At 42.4% G+C, this 18,542-nt stretch overlaps 1 protein-coding gene across 3 annotated transcripts in view; it reads left to right on the top strand.

Annotated features, from left to right (window-relative positions):
• Nucleotides 1–18,542, top strand: part of plpp1a (phospholipid phosphatase 1a) — a 107,789-nt gene that overhangs the window by 87,270 nt on the left and 1,977 nt on the right. For all 3 annotated transcript variants that reach the window (XM_055634442.1, XM_055634452.1, XM_055634458.1), the window contains exon 5: nucleotides 17,710–17,886. In XM_055634442.1, coding sequence (XP_055490417.1) covers nucleotides 17,710–17,886 — 177 coding nt within the window. The remainder of the gene's footprint in view (nucleotides 1–17,709; nucleotides 17,887–18,542) is intronic.

Genomic DNA, 18,542 nt, shown 5'->3' with positions numbered 1-18,542 from the left:
CTCAAACTATCTCTGCATATTAGTATTCTTCACACCAATCTCACTGTCCTCCATGTCCTTCTCCTTGGTGAAAACAAATGCACTGATTTAGTACTTTGTCTACTTCCCCAGCCTCTAAGTACAAATTCCCTTATTTATCCTTGAGTGGTCCAACCCTCTCCTTTGTTGCCCTCTTGTTTTTAATCTAGGTATAAAAAGATTTGGGATTTTCTTTAATCCAAGTTACCAGAGCTATTTCATGTCCTCTTTTAGCCCTTCTAATCACGTGCTTGTGTTCTTTCTTACTTTCTTCATATTTCTCAAAGGCCCTGTCTGATTCCATCCTCTTAAACCTTGCATATGCTTCCTTACATTTCTTTGTGACCATATTTACATCCTCTTTGCTCATCTAAGATTCCCAGCATTTGCCATCTTTATCCCTCCTTATTTCTGGAAGATGCCAGTTCTGAACTTTGATCAACTGGAATTTTAAACGACTCCCACATGTCAGATGTGGACTTGCGCAGTAACAACTGCTCCCAGTGTACCCTCCTGAACTCCTGCCTAATAATGTTGTTTGCATTACACTCATTTATTACCTTTCCAAAAGTCCAGCCCTTATTCAAAACAATCTTAAAACCTACAGAGTTGTGATTTTTTTAATCCATGATTTCAATGAGATAATTTGGCACTTTAAACTTACCAGTAAAGTTTCTGTCATTCTTTCATGGGTATCTGAACCAGTGCTGTCAATTCTAATCCTCTCTGAGTTTGGGGGAGGTATTTGTAAGAGAAAGTAAACACGCCTGCAACCTCTACAAATCTAAAATAAAAATTGAAAGTGCCTGAAAATCTATTCAAGTCAGGTCTTATCTGTGAGAAAAGAAACAGCCACAGTTTGAAGTGGAACACACTTCGTCAGGTTTATTCAAGCTGGAATAGAGCCAGACAGGTTTTGTGACATGAAATCTTTACTCTGTTTCTCTTGCTACAGATGCAGCCAGATGTGCTGGTTTTTTCCAGCATTTTCTGTTTTGGTTTTGGATTTGTAGTACTTGCTTTTAGGCTACTAAAGGCATTATTCAAGAACCAAGCTGGTGTCAGGTGTGGACAGACAAACTCCTGTAAATTGCACCAAACATCACTGATGGTCAAATGAGGGGCAGAAGTTCAAGTGAATCTGATTCATTTCCTCAGTCCAAATAAGGGAACTAACGACAGGTTCTGTTCCCTGAGCAAGCCAGTGCTGATTACTGGGGAAATCCAGCACCATGTTTAAAAAAGGATGTACAACCCTGACCTCAAGGGCTCACTTCTGCCTAGTTTCTGCCTGCCTGCTCTCCCTCAGAACATAAGACATGGTGACGCAGTGGAAGAGTTGCTGCCTTACAGTGCCAGAGACCCGGGTTCAATCCTGACTGTGGGTGCTGTCTGTACGGTGTATGGTGTTTGTACATTCTCCCCGATACTTGCTTTTGGCTTTCTCTGGGTGTTCTGGTCACCTCCCGCACTCCAAAGGCATACAAGTTTGTTTGCTGAAGGCTGAAGAAGGGTCTCAACCCATTCCTTCTCTCCAGAGATGCTGCCTGTCCCGCTGAGTTACTCCAGCATTTTATGTCTATTTTCAAGTTTGTTGGTTAATTGGATTGGTAAATTTATAAAATGTCCCGAGTGTGTGTAGGATAGCAATGGTGTGCGGGGATCGCTGGCCAGCACGGACTCGGTGGGCCGAAGGGTCTGTTTCCGCGCTGTATCTCAAAACTAAACTAAAATAAGACATAGGAGAAGAATTAGGCCATTCAGCCCATCGAGTCTGCTCCACTATTCAATCATGGCTAATCAATTTTTTACCTCTCAATGCCATTCTCCTGCCCTCCCTGTAACCTTTGATGTATTTTCTAATCCTATCAGTGTCTGCTTTAAAAATACCCAATGGATTGGCCTCCACAGCTGTCAGTGGCAATGAATCCCACAGATTCACCACCCTCTGGCTAAAGACATTCTTCCCCATAACACTGTTACTGGGACCTGCATTCTCTCAGGCAGTCCCGTCGACACCGGTTGGAGCTGCTGGGGTTGTCCTCCTAGATGCCAGGCTCCCTGGTCCAGACCAAATCACGTTGGAATTTGTGTTATTGTGCACATCCAATCATGCCACAACAGTGGCCGAGTCTGTTAAGCCCTTGCGACTGTTAATAATTTTGTAAAATAATGTGAATATCCAGTGGCTCAGGCAGCAGCTGTGGAGTTAATGTTTAATAACCTTTCTTTGAATGGGACTATACGAGCTATCGAGTCCGGGTTCTGTCTGAAAAACAGTCTAACATCACCCTCTCCTTCCTTCTATGATATATATTCCAATATACAATATGAAAACGGGCTCTTTGACCCCACTTGCCCATGCCGACCAAAGTGCCCCATCTATACTAGTCCCACCTGCCTGTGTTTGGCCAATATCCTGCTAAATGTTTCTTATCTATATATCTGTTCATGTGTGAGTAGTGAGTTTAATGAGGTGTGGGTAGTGAGCTGAAGTTTCCAGCCACATGTCTCTAAAACAGGGTGAGTCTCTTTTGTATTTAAAATTACAAAAGGTATTACTTACAGCATCCTGGAAAAGCACAGATCAAATGAACACAGATACATTTGCTGAACACCGAGTAATTTATTTGCTGTCTTCTGTAGAAATTGCTTTGCTAACTTGCTTTTGTACAGAGTATTCTTTCCACCCCAGAGTCAAACAAACGCCGGCCAACTGGACCGGACAGGGGGATCCTGCTCCACGTCAGATTCCCGGCTACCTTTTCAGTCCGGAGCCGGCAAGTCATCTCAGGCCAGGGTGGGAGTCATAAAGGAAGCCAAGAGACATATTGCCAAGGAGCGAGCACAATGTTCTCCTTCTCGAACCCTGCCTCCCTCTGTGCTGCAGGATCAAAACAAACTGGCATTAGAATTGCTCATTTTCCTTCATTAGCTGGATCATTGATCAGTTGCGGGGTTCATTGTGAAAGTTCTTATTCCAGTCGTAGCACTTCACTTTGCAGCTATCTAATGTCAAGAAACTTGAGCTATACTGAAGGACGCTTTTAAAATAGCATATTGGACACTTTGTAAAGAGAGGTATTTCTGGTATTACTTACAGCATCCTGGAAAAGCACGGATCAAATGAACACAAGATACATTTAGAAGATAAACAAATCCACTATAGCTCATACTATTCCAATCATAGCATCTGCTGCTCGCAAATATAAAATGATGCTTTTCGGAATGAACATTTTCTTGCCTGAACAAATGCGGGCTTGGTCTTTGTTATGTATTAACAGAGGTCATATGGACTACCGTGGCTGGTAGAGCAGGTCAGAAGCTGGGTGCCCTGTAGTGACAGAGTTGCCTGATACCCAGAAGCATGTCCACCATCTATCTACAAGCCGCACATCATCAGAACATGGTGGATGTACTCTCCACTTTCCTGGATGAGTGCAAGTCCAACAATTCAAGAATTCTACAGTGTCTAGGACAAGGCAGCTCACTATCCTAAACAATCATTTCCTCTGCTCCCAGTGCAAAACCAGCTGCGGTATATGTTATTTATAAAACAAATGCTACCAGCTTCTATAAACACCGCATGCCATAGAGCCATACAGCATGGAAACAGGCCCTTCAGCCCAGCTTGTCCATCATAAAGGTGCCCCATCTACACTAGTCCCACCTGCCTGCATTTGGCCCATATCCTTCTAAACCTTTCAGATCCATATATCTGTCCAAATGTCTTCTAAATGTTGTTATAGAGTCTGCCTCAACTACCTCCTCCGGTAACTCATTCCATTCACCCTCCACCTTTTGTGCGGAGAATTTTCCCATTAAATATTTCCCCTCTCATCTTAAGCCTACTGTGTGTCTCTTTGATTCTTGATTCCCTTACTCTGGGTAAAAGACTTTGAATCTATCCTATCTCATGATCTTGTACACCTCTATAAGATCACCCCTCATCCTCCTTTGGTTCAAGGAATACAGGCCTATCCTGCACAACTTCTTCCTATAGCTCAGGCCCTCAAGTCTTGGCTACATCCTCAAATATTCTCTGCACCCTTTCCAGCTTAACACCATCTTTCTGACAGCAAGATGACCACAAATGAACACATCTTCTTTCACTTCCACTTCCAAGGAAATATGTAGCTGAACTACTCTGCCCTACAACCCTCCCTAGAGCCCTGCCATTTACTGTGAAGATCCTGCCCTGGTTGGATTTCCCAAACTCCAATACCACACTTTTATCTGCATTAAACTCGAACCATTCCTCTGCCCACTTGCCCAACTCATCAAGATTTTGTTGCAACCATCTTTGCTATCTGAAATACCACCCACTTTAGTGCAAACTTACTCATCATTCCTTGTACGTTCTTATCCAAATAATTGATATAAACCACAAATAGCAATGGGCTATCAAGCACCGATCCTTGAGGAACACCATTAGTCACAGGCCTTCTGTCTGAAAAACAGTCTAACATCACCCTCTCCTTCCTTCTATGAAGCCGATTTTCTATCCAGTCAGCTAGTTCTCCCGAGATCCCATGCAATCTAATCTTCTAGAGCAGCCTACCATGAACCTTATCAAATGCCTTACTGAGATCCATAGACAACATCTTCAACTCTGCCCTCATCAACCTTTTTGAATCTTCAAAAAAAACTCAGATTACTGAGACACGTTCTCCCACGTACAAAACTGTGCTGACTATCCCATATCAGCCCTTGTCTATCTAAATACATGTATATCTTATGCCTATGAATATTCTCTAGTAACTTTCCAACCACAGATGTTAAAATCACTGGCCTATATTTCCCAGGTGAATGTAAATCACCAAGAAAGACAAAGGTAGCAGTCACATGGGATACCATCCTATCAGGCTCGGAAATCGCTGTCAAAGCATAGGAGGGGGGGGGGGGTGACACAATTTCTGGTTGGTGACCGAACTGCAGCAAGAGCAGGTTTGTCCGCCCCGAATTGTGGGGCTTGGATCGGCCCATTCACGGGGCCTTCCATCCCCCGGCGGGGGCTTCAACATGGTATGTTAGCTTTCATTGCAAAAGGTTTTGAGTATAGGAGCAGAGAGGTTCTACGAGTCGTACAGGGTCTTGAGACCACACCTGCAACAGTTTTGGTCTCAAATCGAGGAAGGGGCCATAGAGGGAGTGGAGACGGTCCCGGACTGATTCCGTGCCGTGTCTTATGAAGAAAGACATAGACTTGGTTTATACTCTCTAGAATTTAGAAGCCCCGCGAAGGGGTTGGACAGGCTAGATGCAGGAAGATTGTTCCCGATGTTAGGGAAGTCCAGGACAAGGTGTCACAGCTTAAGGATAAAGGGGAAATCCTTTATGATCACGCAGAGAGTTGAATCTCTGTCTCCATGTACCAGTTCTTGGCTCCCTTGTGGCTAAGGGGATCAGGGGGTATGGAGAGAAGGCAGGTACGGGATAACCGATAGCTGAGTTGGATGATCAGCCATGATCATATTGAATGACGGTGCAGGCTCGAAGGGCCGAATGGCCTACTCCTGCACCTAATTTCTATGTTTCTATAGGGAGCCTCGATCGCCTCGACGCAGCAATTTCACGGCGGGGCGATGGAAGGTCCCGGCTGTGCCGTGCCGTGTCGGGCAGTGAAAAGCCCCGCGAACGGGCCAATTCAAGCTCCGCTCTATGATCTTTGTTCCATGGACATCTCCCTCCTCCAATCACCGCGCTCTATCCTCAGTCCCACCCCCCTACTTCCGCCCGTGACCCCACTCATCGCGCTGAATCATCATGGTTCCCCCCCATTGCCTGCTGGCCGACATCTCTCTCGTCCAATGCGTTCCACCCCCACTGTCTCACGGAAAGCGGAGATTTCACCGAGTTTTAAAATCCGGATTACAAAAAATGGTGGGGATCGTCCTCCACCTATTAAAATGGGAAACAGGGGGCGGGGGGGGGGGGGGGGGGGCTGGGGGCCGTCAAAAATAATTTGGACCTGGAGACCAGTCGTTCATTGTCATGGGTCTAAATCGTGGACCTCTCTGCTAAACATCACTCCGGGAGGATCATCACAAGAAGGACTGTATTAGTGCAAGAAGATGGTCCACTACCACATTCTGATGGACAATTAGGGATAGGTAATGATTGGTGACATTACCAGCATTGCCCCTATATCAAAAAATAACATATTTATTTTAAACAGACTTGTTAATACAGGAAGCAGATCATGGAAAGAAAACAATTAATCAAATGATATACCATTTGGTGTCATTAACCACTGACTTGTCGGGGCTCGTGTGATGACTACACTTACCCTAGCTGTCTCGCCAGGCTCGATAAGAAGGAGACTTACATATGAATCAACTACAAGACATGAATTTGGTAGCAATGATAATTACACAACTTCCATTTTTACACCGTGTGAGGAGAAATTTGGGATCCTCTCTAAATAGTTGTGTTCACACCCAATTGGAATGAGCGCGGAAGTAAAGACGAGAATCCTGTTGTCATGGTTGCGAAAACAAACATACTCCTCAGTGGCCTAATCCAATTGTTCATTCAATCTCCACTTCCACCACATCTTTGATCAGTACATTCCATGCATTCACCACCTTCAATATAAACTGGATCAGCCTAAACTGAAAATCAAATGCATTAGGTCAACACTTGTATCAAACTTTGTCAAGAGATCTGATCACTATTATTTAACAAAAATATTTAAAGCTGAATGGGGAAAGCAAACATATTTACAAAGATGTTACCAGAACAGAAATTATCACAATCTATGTTGTATCCCGTTAGATGCAGATAATTTGTTGATATTCCTGCTCGACATATCTCTCCCCTGATCTCTATACTTTGTCTGCACTATTTACTACCTAAAGGAGATGAGGAGGAATTTCTTCTGGGGCCATTGCCACAGACGGCTGTGGAGATCAAGCCATTGAGTATTTTTAAAAGGCGAAGGTTGACAGATCCTTGATCTGTCTGACCCACTGAGTCACTCCAGCATTTTGTGTCTCTTCTTTGAGCAGTTTGTTTTTTTCACTAATTTAATGTCCTGTCTAAAAGGACGGTACTCGTTTGTGACCTGCTGCGAAGATAATCGTCATATTATAAAATCGATGTTCCTAGTTCGGGGCTTGTGTACAGTGACTCTGCCAAGAGGAAGCTTTGTGCACTGTCACTAACTTCATCAGTTAAATCTGAATTCAAACTTCTATTTCATATTATCTTGGACTTGCCAAAATCTAAATATCTAAAATCTGAATGTAAAAATATTAATGAGTTTCTTTTACCACCTAACTGTATAATTTCTTGAGTATTTCATTTGTAACCTTGTATATTGATCCATCAAATCACGTCTCCATATCTTATCATTCACTTCCTCCTTTTTCTGCATTCTATTGACAAAACTCTTATTCGCATATAGAATATTGGTGTTCGACTACTCCTCCTTGCTAAATAGAAATAATCCTAGCAGACAATACCAGACGCACTGTGACGAACAGCGTTTGTGGAACTACGTGTATGTGATATCAGTTAGGGAGCGATATACTGCCGTGGGGTCAGTTCTGAGATTATTCACAAGGATAATTCCTTGGATGAAGTGGTTGTCTCATGAGGAAAGGGTGGGGATATGGTCATTGTATTTTTTATTGAAGCGTTTGGTATTCTTTGGGAGCTTGGTTGGGTTGATGTTGAGAGAGGATGTCTCCCCTGGTGAGGAATCTACAACTGAATGAATGATTGTCACATGTAGCTCGGCTTTTGCATCCAACCTGGACAGTACACAAGTGTCGCCGACAGTTACATATTAGGTTTCACAGTTTCAGAATAAAGGGGTTGCCTGCTTAAAGCAGACTTTCTTCTCTGGGGGCTGTGAACTGTCAGCTCCTGAGGATTGAGAGGCTGAGTCATTGTATATTTGGGTGGCAGACTTTGAGTCTCAAGGGGCGTTGAGGGTTATGAAAGCAGGCAGGAATATGGAACTGAGGCCAAGTTATGCTCTTACTGGGCGACAGAACAAGATTGAGATGCAAGGTGGGGCCCTCCTCCCAGTTCTTCTATTATTTCATCAGTATCCTGTACCACAGTGTTCTTTGCATTGGACAGGTTGTTTTGTTTTGGTATCCCTGTGTGCCTTTTCTCTATGCATCATGCATCTACATGCTGTACCAGTGTCAACATTTGATCCATAAATGAGCAGACTTGTTCCTGTATCTTTACACTGCACCTGTGTACAGTAAACATCTGATAATCTGGCACCTCTTGGACTTAGATAGTGCCAGACTAGCAAATTTCACAGATCAAAATACAATGCTGGAGGAACACAGTGGGTCAGGCGGATGGAATGGACAGGTGACATTTTGGGTCGGGGCCCTTCTTCGGACAGATTTTTCACATTTCTGGATGTTGGTCCTATCCAAACGCACTTTTTTCACATTATTTACATGTTACACAACAGTATAATAAATCATCCAGTGAACCCAGGGAACCTAAACACACGGCTGCAAACCTATCTGTGTTTATGAACCTTGGTGTTCTGGATGCCATCGCAGGCTCCAGCCACATACCTAGCCTGCAGTCCACACCCTGGCCCTGCCCCTGGCTGCATTTGTGACCACTGGGCCACATTCACATCCAATGGGTTAGCCTGATACTGGACCATCAGGAATTCCAAACAATCAGAAGGCAATTATCAGAGGTTGACTGTGACTCACACAATATGCCCCTCTCGTCTCAATATGCCACCTCTCATCTACCTAATTGGAGGCCTTTGAACTACCTTTAACAGACTTTATCGGACTTTACCTTGCACTAAATGTTTTACCCTTTATCCTCTCTCTGTAGACGGTGGACAGCTTGATTGTAATCATGCACAGTCTTGTCATTGACTGGCTAGCACACAACAAAATGCTTTCCATTGTTCCGCAGTAAAAGTGGCAATAATAAATGAAACTAAACTGTGTCTGTAGCTGCTCCATTCACCATTTCTTCTGCAGCATTAGTTTAAATCCACCCCTCCGCTTCCCTACAAGGACATTAGTATTTATCGCCTGTACTCAGACCATTGTTGAAGGCTGCTTCATATATGGAGTTATATTTATGCTACTCCATGCATTCGTGGCTTTAGTCACGAAGACTCTGGATTATAGAACATTACCAGATGCCAGATGAGCAATAATAAAGTGTTCACAATCAGCCTCAGAGTATTTGGGAAGAGAAGTCTTGTGCTTACAGATTTTCAAGAATGATAAAGAACGGATTCACTTTCAAACTATTGTAGAAGGCTAGAAATTGACGCTACAAAGATAGCTGCATCCCAGTATGTGCTGTTACTTGCTCTAATATCCAATCGGGGCATTGGCTTAAAAAAAATCTCAAAATTGGCTAAATATACCTCTGAAAGCAAGACTGTGGTATTTTCCTGTTTTGATGCGCTAATGTGCATGTACATGATTTTCAAGGGTAGCTGTCTGCAGAGATTGCCTTTTAAATCTTATATCTGTATAATCTTGCCAGATCTCTGTGCAGGGAGCTTAAGCAGGCAGCTTATTATCTCAGCACTATTTTCCTGTCCTCTCCCTGGATCTCTAGATCGTTTGGCACTCCAGAAATCCATTGCTATTTACTTTAAATGTATTGGGGACTGACCCTCCACAGACTTCACGAAAGAGAATTCTAAAGGTTCACCACCCTCTGAACCATGTGATTTTCATCACAGTACTCTTTCTGAATTTAGTACTTTTCAATAAGTTGACCTTTCATTCTTCTAAACTCTCAAAAAAGAGGCCAAGCTTCCTGGGCAAAGGCAGGTAAGAGGCAAAGCCTCCTCTTTTGACAAATTCACTATCTTAGAAATCAGTCTACTGAATGTTCTTTGCATTCTCTCTATATAGCAGGCATGTCCTTCTTTTTGGAAACAAAATGGCCCAGAATTGTACAGTTCCCCAGTCCCTGTGTAATTGTTGGAAAACATATTTATTCTTGCAATATAATGGCCAACATACTTGCCTTCAATTGTCTGCTGTTTTGAACAATCTCCAACATTGCAATGCAGAGATCAGTCAGATTTAAATCAGCACAATTAAAAAGCAAAACAAATACAAAGCCCTGTTAAGAATACTTCACTAAAACCCCTTGATGGCTCCCCATGTGGTTTTTTTCAATGAGTGAGAAATGAGTGAGTTAGACTATTTGCAGCAATTCCAACGTTAAGAAGTTTATTGACACAAGGAACTGCAAATGCTGGTTTAACAATGGAAGACATAAAGTGCAGGAGTAATTCAGAGGGTCAGGCAGCATGGATAGGCCGTGTGTGTTGGAAGGAACCACAGATGCTGGGTTCTACCAAAGATAGACACAAAATGTTGGAATAACAGCGGAGCAGGCAGCATTGCTGGAGAAAAGTAATAGATGACGTTTCATGTCGGGACCCTTCTTCAGACCATGTTTTGGGCTGGGTCAGGAATGTGGTTTGTACTGATGACATCATGTGAAAATGACACTCTGCACTAGGCGAATTGCACTGATCAAATTTCCTGATGAAAATAATTTAAAACATGTACAAAAGTGTAATTACGTGCATTTCAAGCATTGAAAAACACGTACTAAAGAGGCCACACTCTATCTCTAAATAAAGTTCTCCCCAGTAATCTAAAGCAATGTTTTCACAATGGTTGAACTGGAATCAAAGACTAGCCAGATGTAATTAAAAGAAGCTCTGATAGAAATATTGCTGAATGTTCAAGGTTATGTCGTTTGAGTTGAATTGCTCTGTTAGGTCTCAAACATGTCAATTTCTTTAGGTCCCATTTTGATTAAATGTTAAAGCCCCTCTCCCCTCCCCCACCAAAATGTTAAGAGTTCGAAAACTTGTGAAGTTTATTGGTGTGCGTTTAATGGCTGCATTTATGTATGTGTTCCATGCAAGTGTAATTGGAGCTGAATGTTATTTTGCATGATCTGCCTGCACTTTTAAAAAGGCCACAGAGAAGGAGGAGTAAACGATGGCTGGACAAAAAGCACATTAGGATACCAATAAGACAAATTAAACATTTATAAACTATTTACATTGTAAGCACTTTTGTTTAATTTCATGTGAATAGTTTGGTATAGTTAACAAGCAAAAATCAGTATGAATCCCTTGTGCCTGTTTCAGTTCAACTCTATTGATCTGTTCCAAAGTGCAAGTCTTGTTTTTCTTGTTTGATCGCAATTTCAAACTGGATAAATATACTAGGTGAAATACTTACTGTCAGCTTCAACAACCGATCACAGTTTGATAGAATGCAGGGCTCGTAAACCACTTTGGAACACAATATTTGAGTTTTGAAACTCTAGCCAATTAATTTGAACCATGTGTGGTACATTGTGAAATCTGCACTTGGTTTGTGAGCAAACTGGTGGAAATCATTATAACGCTGAAACTCTTTAAGGATGGGTTCTTTTCAATTGAGTTACGTACAGTTGTCCATCTGCCTCTACCATCACCTCACACTCTTTGTGTTAAAACTTGACCAACTCTGTTACCACAAGCCTCACATCTGTAAAGACACTGTAGCAGCCAAAGGTAGATACAAAACGCTGGAGAAACTCAGCGGGTCAGGCAGCATCTCTGGAGAAAGGGAATGGGTGACGTTTCGGGTCGAGACCCTTCTTCAGACTGAGAGTCAGGGGAAAGGGAAACGAGAGATATGGACATTGATATAGAGGGAGATAGAACAAATAAATGAAAGATATGCAAAAAGTAACGATGATCAAGGAAAGGTGGGGCCGGCAATGGTCCATTGATAGCTGTGCGCTAGGTGATAACGAGTTAAACAGTGAAACTGAACAGGACCACAATGAAACTAGTATGATGACTAGGGTGGGGGAAGGATGGAGAGAAAGAGGGGATGCAAGGGCCACTTGAAGTTAGAGACATCAATATTCCTACTGCTGGTTTGTAAGCAGCAGCATCCAAGTTGTGCTGTGCACATCCTACCTTGCATTACATTGAGTCTCCTCTCACCTGAGCCAAACAGTTTCTCTGTACCCCAACAAGTTCAAATCCTGCTGTAATCTACCAATCACTTCATTGTCTCCTCTGCCCCTACAACCACACTCAAATCTGTGTAATAGCACGCACTTTGTGTTCTTTTGCCTTCACTGTATTGTTCTCCCCTCGCTACTTCATCCCGAATCATTTGTCCCACATTTTGACTGCTTTCCATATTACTCTACTCTCTTTAAATAAATCATTAAACCTTTGACCATCATATATATATTCTAGCCTGATCTTTTTCCCCATAATGACTCAACATCTGCTTTGTCAGCGCTGAAATTCCAGTACATTTAGAGAATAATAAATACACAGATGTTTGTTGTTGGTTTGAAGCTGTACACTAACTGTTTACTATCTAAATGGCATTGTTGGGAAAAGGGGAAGTACAACGGGATCTGGGTCCTTGTATATCAGTCTTTGAAAGTAAGCATGCAGGTACAGCAGGCAGTGAAGAAAGCAAATGGCATGTTGGCCTTTATAACAAGAGGAATCGAATATAGGAACAAAGAGGTCCTTCTGCAGTTGTACAGAGCCCTAGTGAGACCACACCTAGAGTATTGTGTGCAGCTTTGGTCCCCTAATTTGAGGAAGGACATTCTTGCTATTGAGGGAGTGCAGCGTAGGTTTACAAGGTTAATTCCCGGAATGGCGGGACTGTCATATGATGAGAGAATGGAGCAGCTGGGCTTGACCACTCTGGAGTTTAGAAGGATGCAATTGAGGCAATCTCATTGAAACATATAAAATTATTAAGGGCTTGGACAAGCTAGAGGCAGGAAACATGTTCCCGATGTTGCGGGAGGCCAGAACCAGGGGCCACAGTTCAAGAATAAGTGTAAGTCTCATTTAGAACGGAGACGAGGAAACTCTTTTTCTCACAGAGAGTGATGAGTCTGTGGAATTCTCTGCCTCAGAGGGCGGTGGAGGCAGGTTCTCTGGATGCTTTCAAGGGAGAGCTGATAGGGCTCTTAAAAATAGCAGAGTCAGGGGATATGGGGAGAAGGCAGGAATGGGATACTGAATGGGAATGATCAGCCATGATCACATTGAATGGTGGTGATGGTTCGAAGGGCCGAATGGCCTACTCCTGCACCTATTGTCTATTGTCTAACCCGAGGAAGTTAGTGTAAACTAAATTTTCCAAATATTTTAAAATTGTGTTTAACTTTAGCAGAATTTAAAAAAATTGTTTCGCCTAAAGCCCCTGTCCCACTTTCACGACCTAATTGGCGACCTCTGCCGAGTTTGCCCTTGACTCATACTCGCAGCATGGTCGCTACGAGGTCGTTGGAGGTCTTCATAACTCTTCCTCATGTTCGTGAGTGGTCTCCGCGTACTCCTGGCCTCAAGTAGGTCGCGCCGTTTTTTCCAGCCTGATAAAAAATGTCCAAGAGTAAAAAAAAAGTTGGCATGGAAACTGGTAGGCAGGTCGTAGGTAGGTAGGCTGTAGTAGGCCGTGATGGTAGTCGTAGGTAGGTAACTGGCCCGAGAAAAAAAATGCAAACATGACATCAGTTTATCAAATGATAATTTTCCACTCGTAGCTAGTCGTAGTTGGTCTTAGGTGTGGAAGATTGAGGTTGAGGGGGGTTGTAGGAGGTCCTAGCAGGTCTTGGTCTTTTACTTCGGCGAGTCAACACGATCTTGACATTTTTTTCGACTCGTCTAGGGTCTAAACTCGTGGATTAGGTCGTCCAAGTGGGGCAGGCCCTTTAGCCCAAACACTAGTACTCATTGTTCTCAGTACCTTGTCCACATCTACATTGTCTGTTGTCCTTACAGAAAGATTGACTTTTAAAACTTGATATTGCGTGGATTCCACTATCAGACACTTCAGCACCATCTTGTGGCACATCTGCAGAATGTCATTTGGTGTCACCCAGCAGAATTTTGCTGCTAAACTTGAGGACAAAGTGTCACAGATTTAATATAACATTTTGCACAATTAGTCCTTGGGAATTATGTTTGATGACCAATAGTTTAAGCTTCAATACCAGTTGAAATAAATTGTTCTGACGTGGCTTTCTACTAAATCAATGTGCGGCACAGTGGTTTATAAAATGATGGAGAGGAAAGGATACGGTAGACACTAGATGTACTTTTTCCCAGGGTGCAAATGTCAAATACTAAAGAGCATTGCTTTAAAATGGAGGCACAAGGATGCTGATACTGGAATCTTGCGTAGAACACAAAATGCTGGAGTAACTCAGTGGATCAGAGTCACTAAGTCATCTTTAGAGGACATAAGGAATTGTATGGGACATTTTTTTTTACACAGAGAAAGGTGGATGCCTAGAACATGCTGCCAGAGTTGTTTTTTGAGGCAGATATGATAGTTGTGTCTAAGAGGGTTTTAGATAGGTATGGATATGCAGGGAATGAAGGGATATAGATCATGTACAGGCAGAGATTAGTTTAACTTAGCATCATGTTTGGTGCAAAGTTGTGGATCGTTGGGTCTGTTGCTGTGCTGTGTGGTTCTACAGCAGAGCTGCCCCATCACTGCTCCAGTCACCTTTGATTCCTTCATGAATTTCCTCCGATTGCTCTGGTTTTCCACGTCCACCTCAAAGATGTGCGGTCTCGGTTGGATAATTGGCCACTGCAAAGTTCCCCAGCTGATTGGGGGAGACGGTGAGGGGGGGGGGGGGGGGGGTCAATGGGCATGTGGGAAGAATAGCCCAGGGAAAACTAATAAGGAATGGGATTGCTCCATGAGCCAGCACAGACTCGCTGAGCTGAAGTTCCCTCCTTGTATGCCGTGAGGAAAATATGGAGGTTGCTGCATTTTATATGTTTTAAATGTTCTACTTCCACAAATTACTTTTAAAAACTGCAAATTATAAGGCACGATAAATGTGCTCCCTTAAAGCAGTCATTTGAACGTGTAAACCTCGGGGAGATTTTCAATATCTCACAAGCCACTGAGAGAAAATAAATGGTCTTCCCTGTAGTTCTTTGCACCTACCCCCCAGGACTTCTCAGCAACTTGCATGCTCCAATCAAGTCGAGCTTAGATAGGGCATCTTGGTTAGCATGGACGAGTTGCGCCGAAGGTCCTGTTTCCGTGCTGTATGACTCCATCACCCCGCAATGTCGAAAATACAAGCCTTGCCCATCGAACCTTTCCTCAAAAGATAATTTCAGATTTCAGTCTTGTAAGCTTTCTCGAAATGGCTTCTTTAAAATAATGGTGAATATTGTTCACAATGCTGCAAATGTTTAGTTTAGAGATACAGCATGGAAACAGGCCCTTTGGCCCAATGAGTCCACACCAACCTGTTCACTCTAGTTCTGTATTTCCCACTTCCTCAATAAATTCCATACACACGAGGGATGATTTCACGTAGGCCAATTAACACAAACACACAGACCTTTGGGATGTGGGAGGAAAATGGAACACCCAGAGGAAACCCACGTGGTCACAGGGAGAACATGCAAGCTAGTTGTTTAACTAATGTCCTGTAGAACTAAAGTACAATGACCTTTCCCACTGCCCAGATTTGCCTATTGTATATTCAATTTCTCCAGCAACATTCTGTTGGTTTTCCTAATTACTTGCTGCAGCTACTAACTGACTTTTTGCGGATCATACACTAGGATATCCAGATCCCCCATGCATCTCAGAGCTCAGTAACCCTTCAACATTATGAAACTGGGAGAAATTGAAAACCACACACCAATGCCTCACTAAACACATATTTTAAGACGCTCTGATGAAGCCCATCAGGACCCAGGGTTTAGGTGACGTTTTGGGTCGAGATCCTTCTTCAGTCTCGACCTGAAACATCACCTATTCCTTTTCTTCAGAAATGCTGCCTGGTCGGCTGAGTTACTCCAGCTTTTTGTCTATCTTCGGTTTAAACCAGCATCTGCAGTTCGTTCCTACACAGGACCCAGAGTTTCAGCTACTGCTCCAGTAGTTTGCTCAGCAACACGGCCCAGGTGAATGTTACATCCTTTCCAGTTTTCCATTTACAGACATTTCTGGAATGTTGCTTGAATCCTCTAGTCAAGGCCCCATTCATTTTTAGTCTGACATGCATGTTGAAATGGAGATGGTTTCTGTTTGACTTTCCATCATTGATGAGCAGGAATATGCCACCAACCAAAAAATCTTAACAAAAGGCAGCAAAATGGTAAAGGGAATAAAGTGTACCTAATTCAGCTCTAAATCAAGAATTCCTTTTCTTCATTTGATCATTTAGTATTGAAAATAAGACATTTCATTTGAATTTAATTTGTAATGTTTTGAGTGCCAGATGTGCTGAATCTGTGTTGAAAGCAGAATGAAGGAAGAACATTCACACGTTGCCAAATGCATGGAGAGTGGACTTGCCTCCTTGGTTTGAGTGTAGCAGAAGGAATTATTAACATACAGTTTTGAATGTCAGCTGTGGGATAATGTTCTGTAAGGATTAGGCAGAGATTTATTTTCCATGGTGCCAGTTTAGTTAAACCAAACATTAATCACTGTTGTGACGTGGACCACAAGAGCGTTCATTTATCATTAAAGACAATAGAGCATATTTGCAGATGAGCATGCTGTCTCTCTCCTGTGTAGCTGAGACACAGAGACCATGACATTTAATTCCTGGTTTAATGCCACATTTACATTAAATTGGGTGAACATTTTTGAGTTGCTACATGAGGCTAGAGTAATTTCTGCGCACAGTATATGCATGTGTGAAGCTCAGAATCATTGATTTGTGGGTTAGTACTAAGGCATTTGAAAGTTTATAGCAGCTGTGAAATCTTCTTTCTGCACGGGTCTTTGGAGAAGGGAATAAATTACAAGGGAGGTGGAACAGGAGAAACATGTTATTCATCAGTCCAATGTTATTTATGCTTTTCTTAAAACAGTGTAGTTCAATTTATTGCCCTTCATAAGGAACATGATTTGCTCGATACTTATAAAGGTCCTTGAAGCCAAATCGGAAATATAATAAAGATAAACAACTCTCTTGATTCTGAGGAACCTTTCTCCTCCTCCAATGGCAGCTAAAACTCAAGTCCATGTGATTAACCTCCAGCTGTGGAAAATCTATAGGGTGGTGACATTTATTGCATTCTAACCACACCCAAGATCCTACCATGCAAATTGTATTTCTTATAGTAATGTGCACAGTGCAGGAAACAGTCACAAAGGTTTAATTAGTTTATTTAATGAAAACTCATGAGTATTAAAATTATTTTTCAGATTCTGCTTTGCATTGTTTGCCATGGACCTAAAGGTCTTTCCCCATAGTTAAGAACCAGCCCTTCAATAAGAGTGAAAATAATAGTGAAAAATAAATTAACAAGTCAAAGTGGAAATTCTAAACATAATTTCATCACACACTGTAGAATACTAGAAACATGGTTTCAGTGACCAAATTGATTAAAGCACAACCATCAATAAAAATGGTTGACACAAAATGCTGGAGTAACTCAGACCGATAGGTCTCGACCCAAAACGTCACCCATTCCATCTCTCCAGCAATGATGGCAGTCCCACTGAGTTACTCCAGCATTTTGTGTCTACGTTCAATTTAAACCAGCATCTGCAGTTCTTCCCTACACATAATGAAAATGGTTTCTGTTGTCAAAAAAACTCAAAGCTCATGTTGTTAATAACTGTGTAATACAAATTCAAGCATTTAACCTGAATTTACATTTTTCATCAGCTTTATCTGCAAGCACGAATGGTGGCCGATTGGTCCAGGCTGCTGCGTCCAACCCTTCAGTTTGCCTTAATTGCATCTTCAGTGTACGTGGGACTTTCACGCGTGTCTGATTACAAACATCACTGGAGTGACGTGTTAACAGGACTTATCGAAGGAGCGCTTGCAGCCATATTAGTTGTAAGTTGAAACAAGTTCTTCCATTGTTGCTTTATCATCAAAAAAGACATTGTTAAAGTAATATACAACATTTGCTGGAAATATACAGTAAAACACTGAACACATTAGGTAGGTCTGTTTAGAAATGGTCGCTGTATCTCCATGGCAATGGCTGGGTTTCAGCCTTTCCCATGCTAAGTAAATCCTGGACATTGAGACTAAGTGTGGGACTTAATGACTTACAGATCACTGCCTCTATTACAGGACTCCACTGCTGGACGGCACGTTATGTTCAGTGGTAGAAAGACAAAATGCTGGAGTAACTCAGCAGGTCAGGCAGCATTCCTGGAGAACATGGATAAGATGACGTCTTGGCTCGTCAGAAAAATTTTAACATTTGAAACTGCTTTCCACCCAAGAAAGGTCTGAAGTAAGGTCCTGACCCGAAATGTCACCTATTCATGCCATCCTTGCCAGCACCATTCACTTTTCATGCAAACACAGAATCATACATTAGACAACACACAAATAGGCCTTTTTGCCTCACCTAATCTTTGCCGAGTGGCGTCTATCTATGCTATTCCCATTTGACCTGTATACTTTTAGAAATTCCCGAGCAAAGTATTATCCAAATACAGAAGATAGACCAATACCATTGGATAATAATCTGCCTCTGG

This window comes from Leucoraja erinacea, chromosome 1 (assembly GCF_028641065.1).
Source record: "Leucoraja erinacea ecotype New England chromosome 1, Leri_hhj_1, whole genome shotgun sequence".
NCBI lineage: Eukaryota > Metazoa > Chordata > Chondrichthyes > Rajiformes > Rajidae > Leucoraja > Leucoraja erinaceus.
The sequence above is the reverse complement of the archived record's forward strand: the minus strand, read 5'-3'. Positions and strand labels throughout refer to the sequence as shown.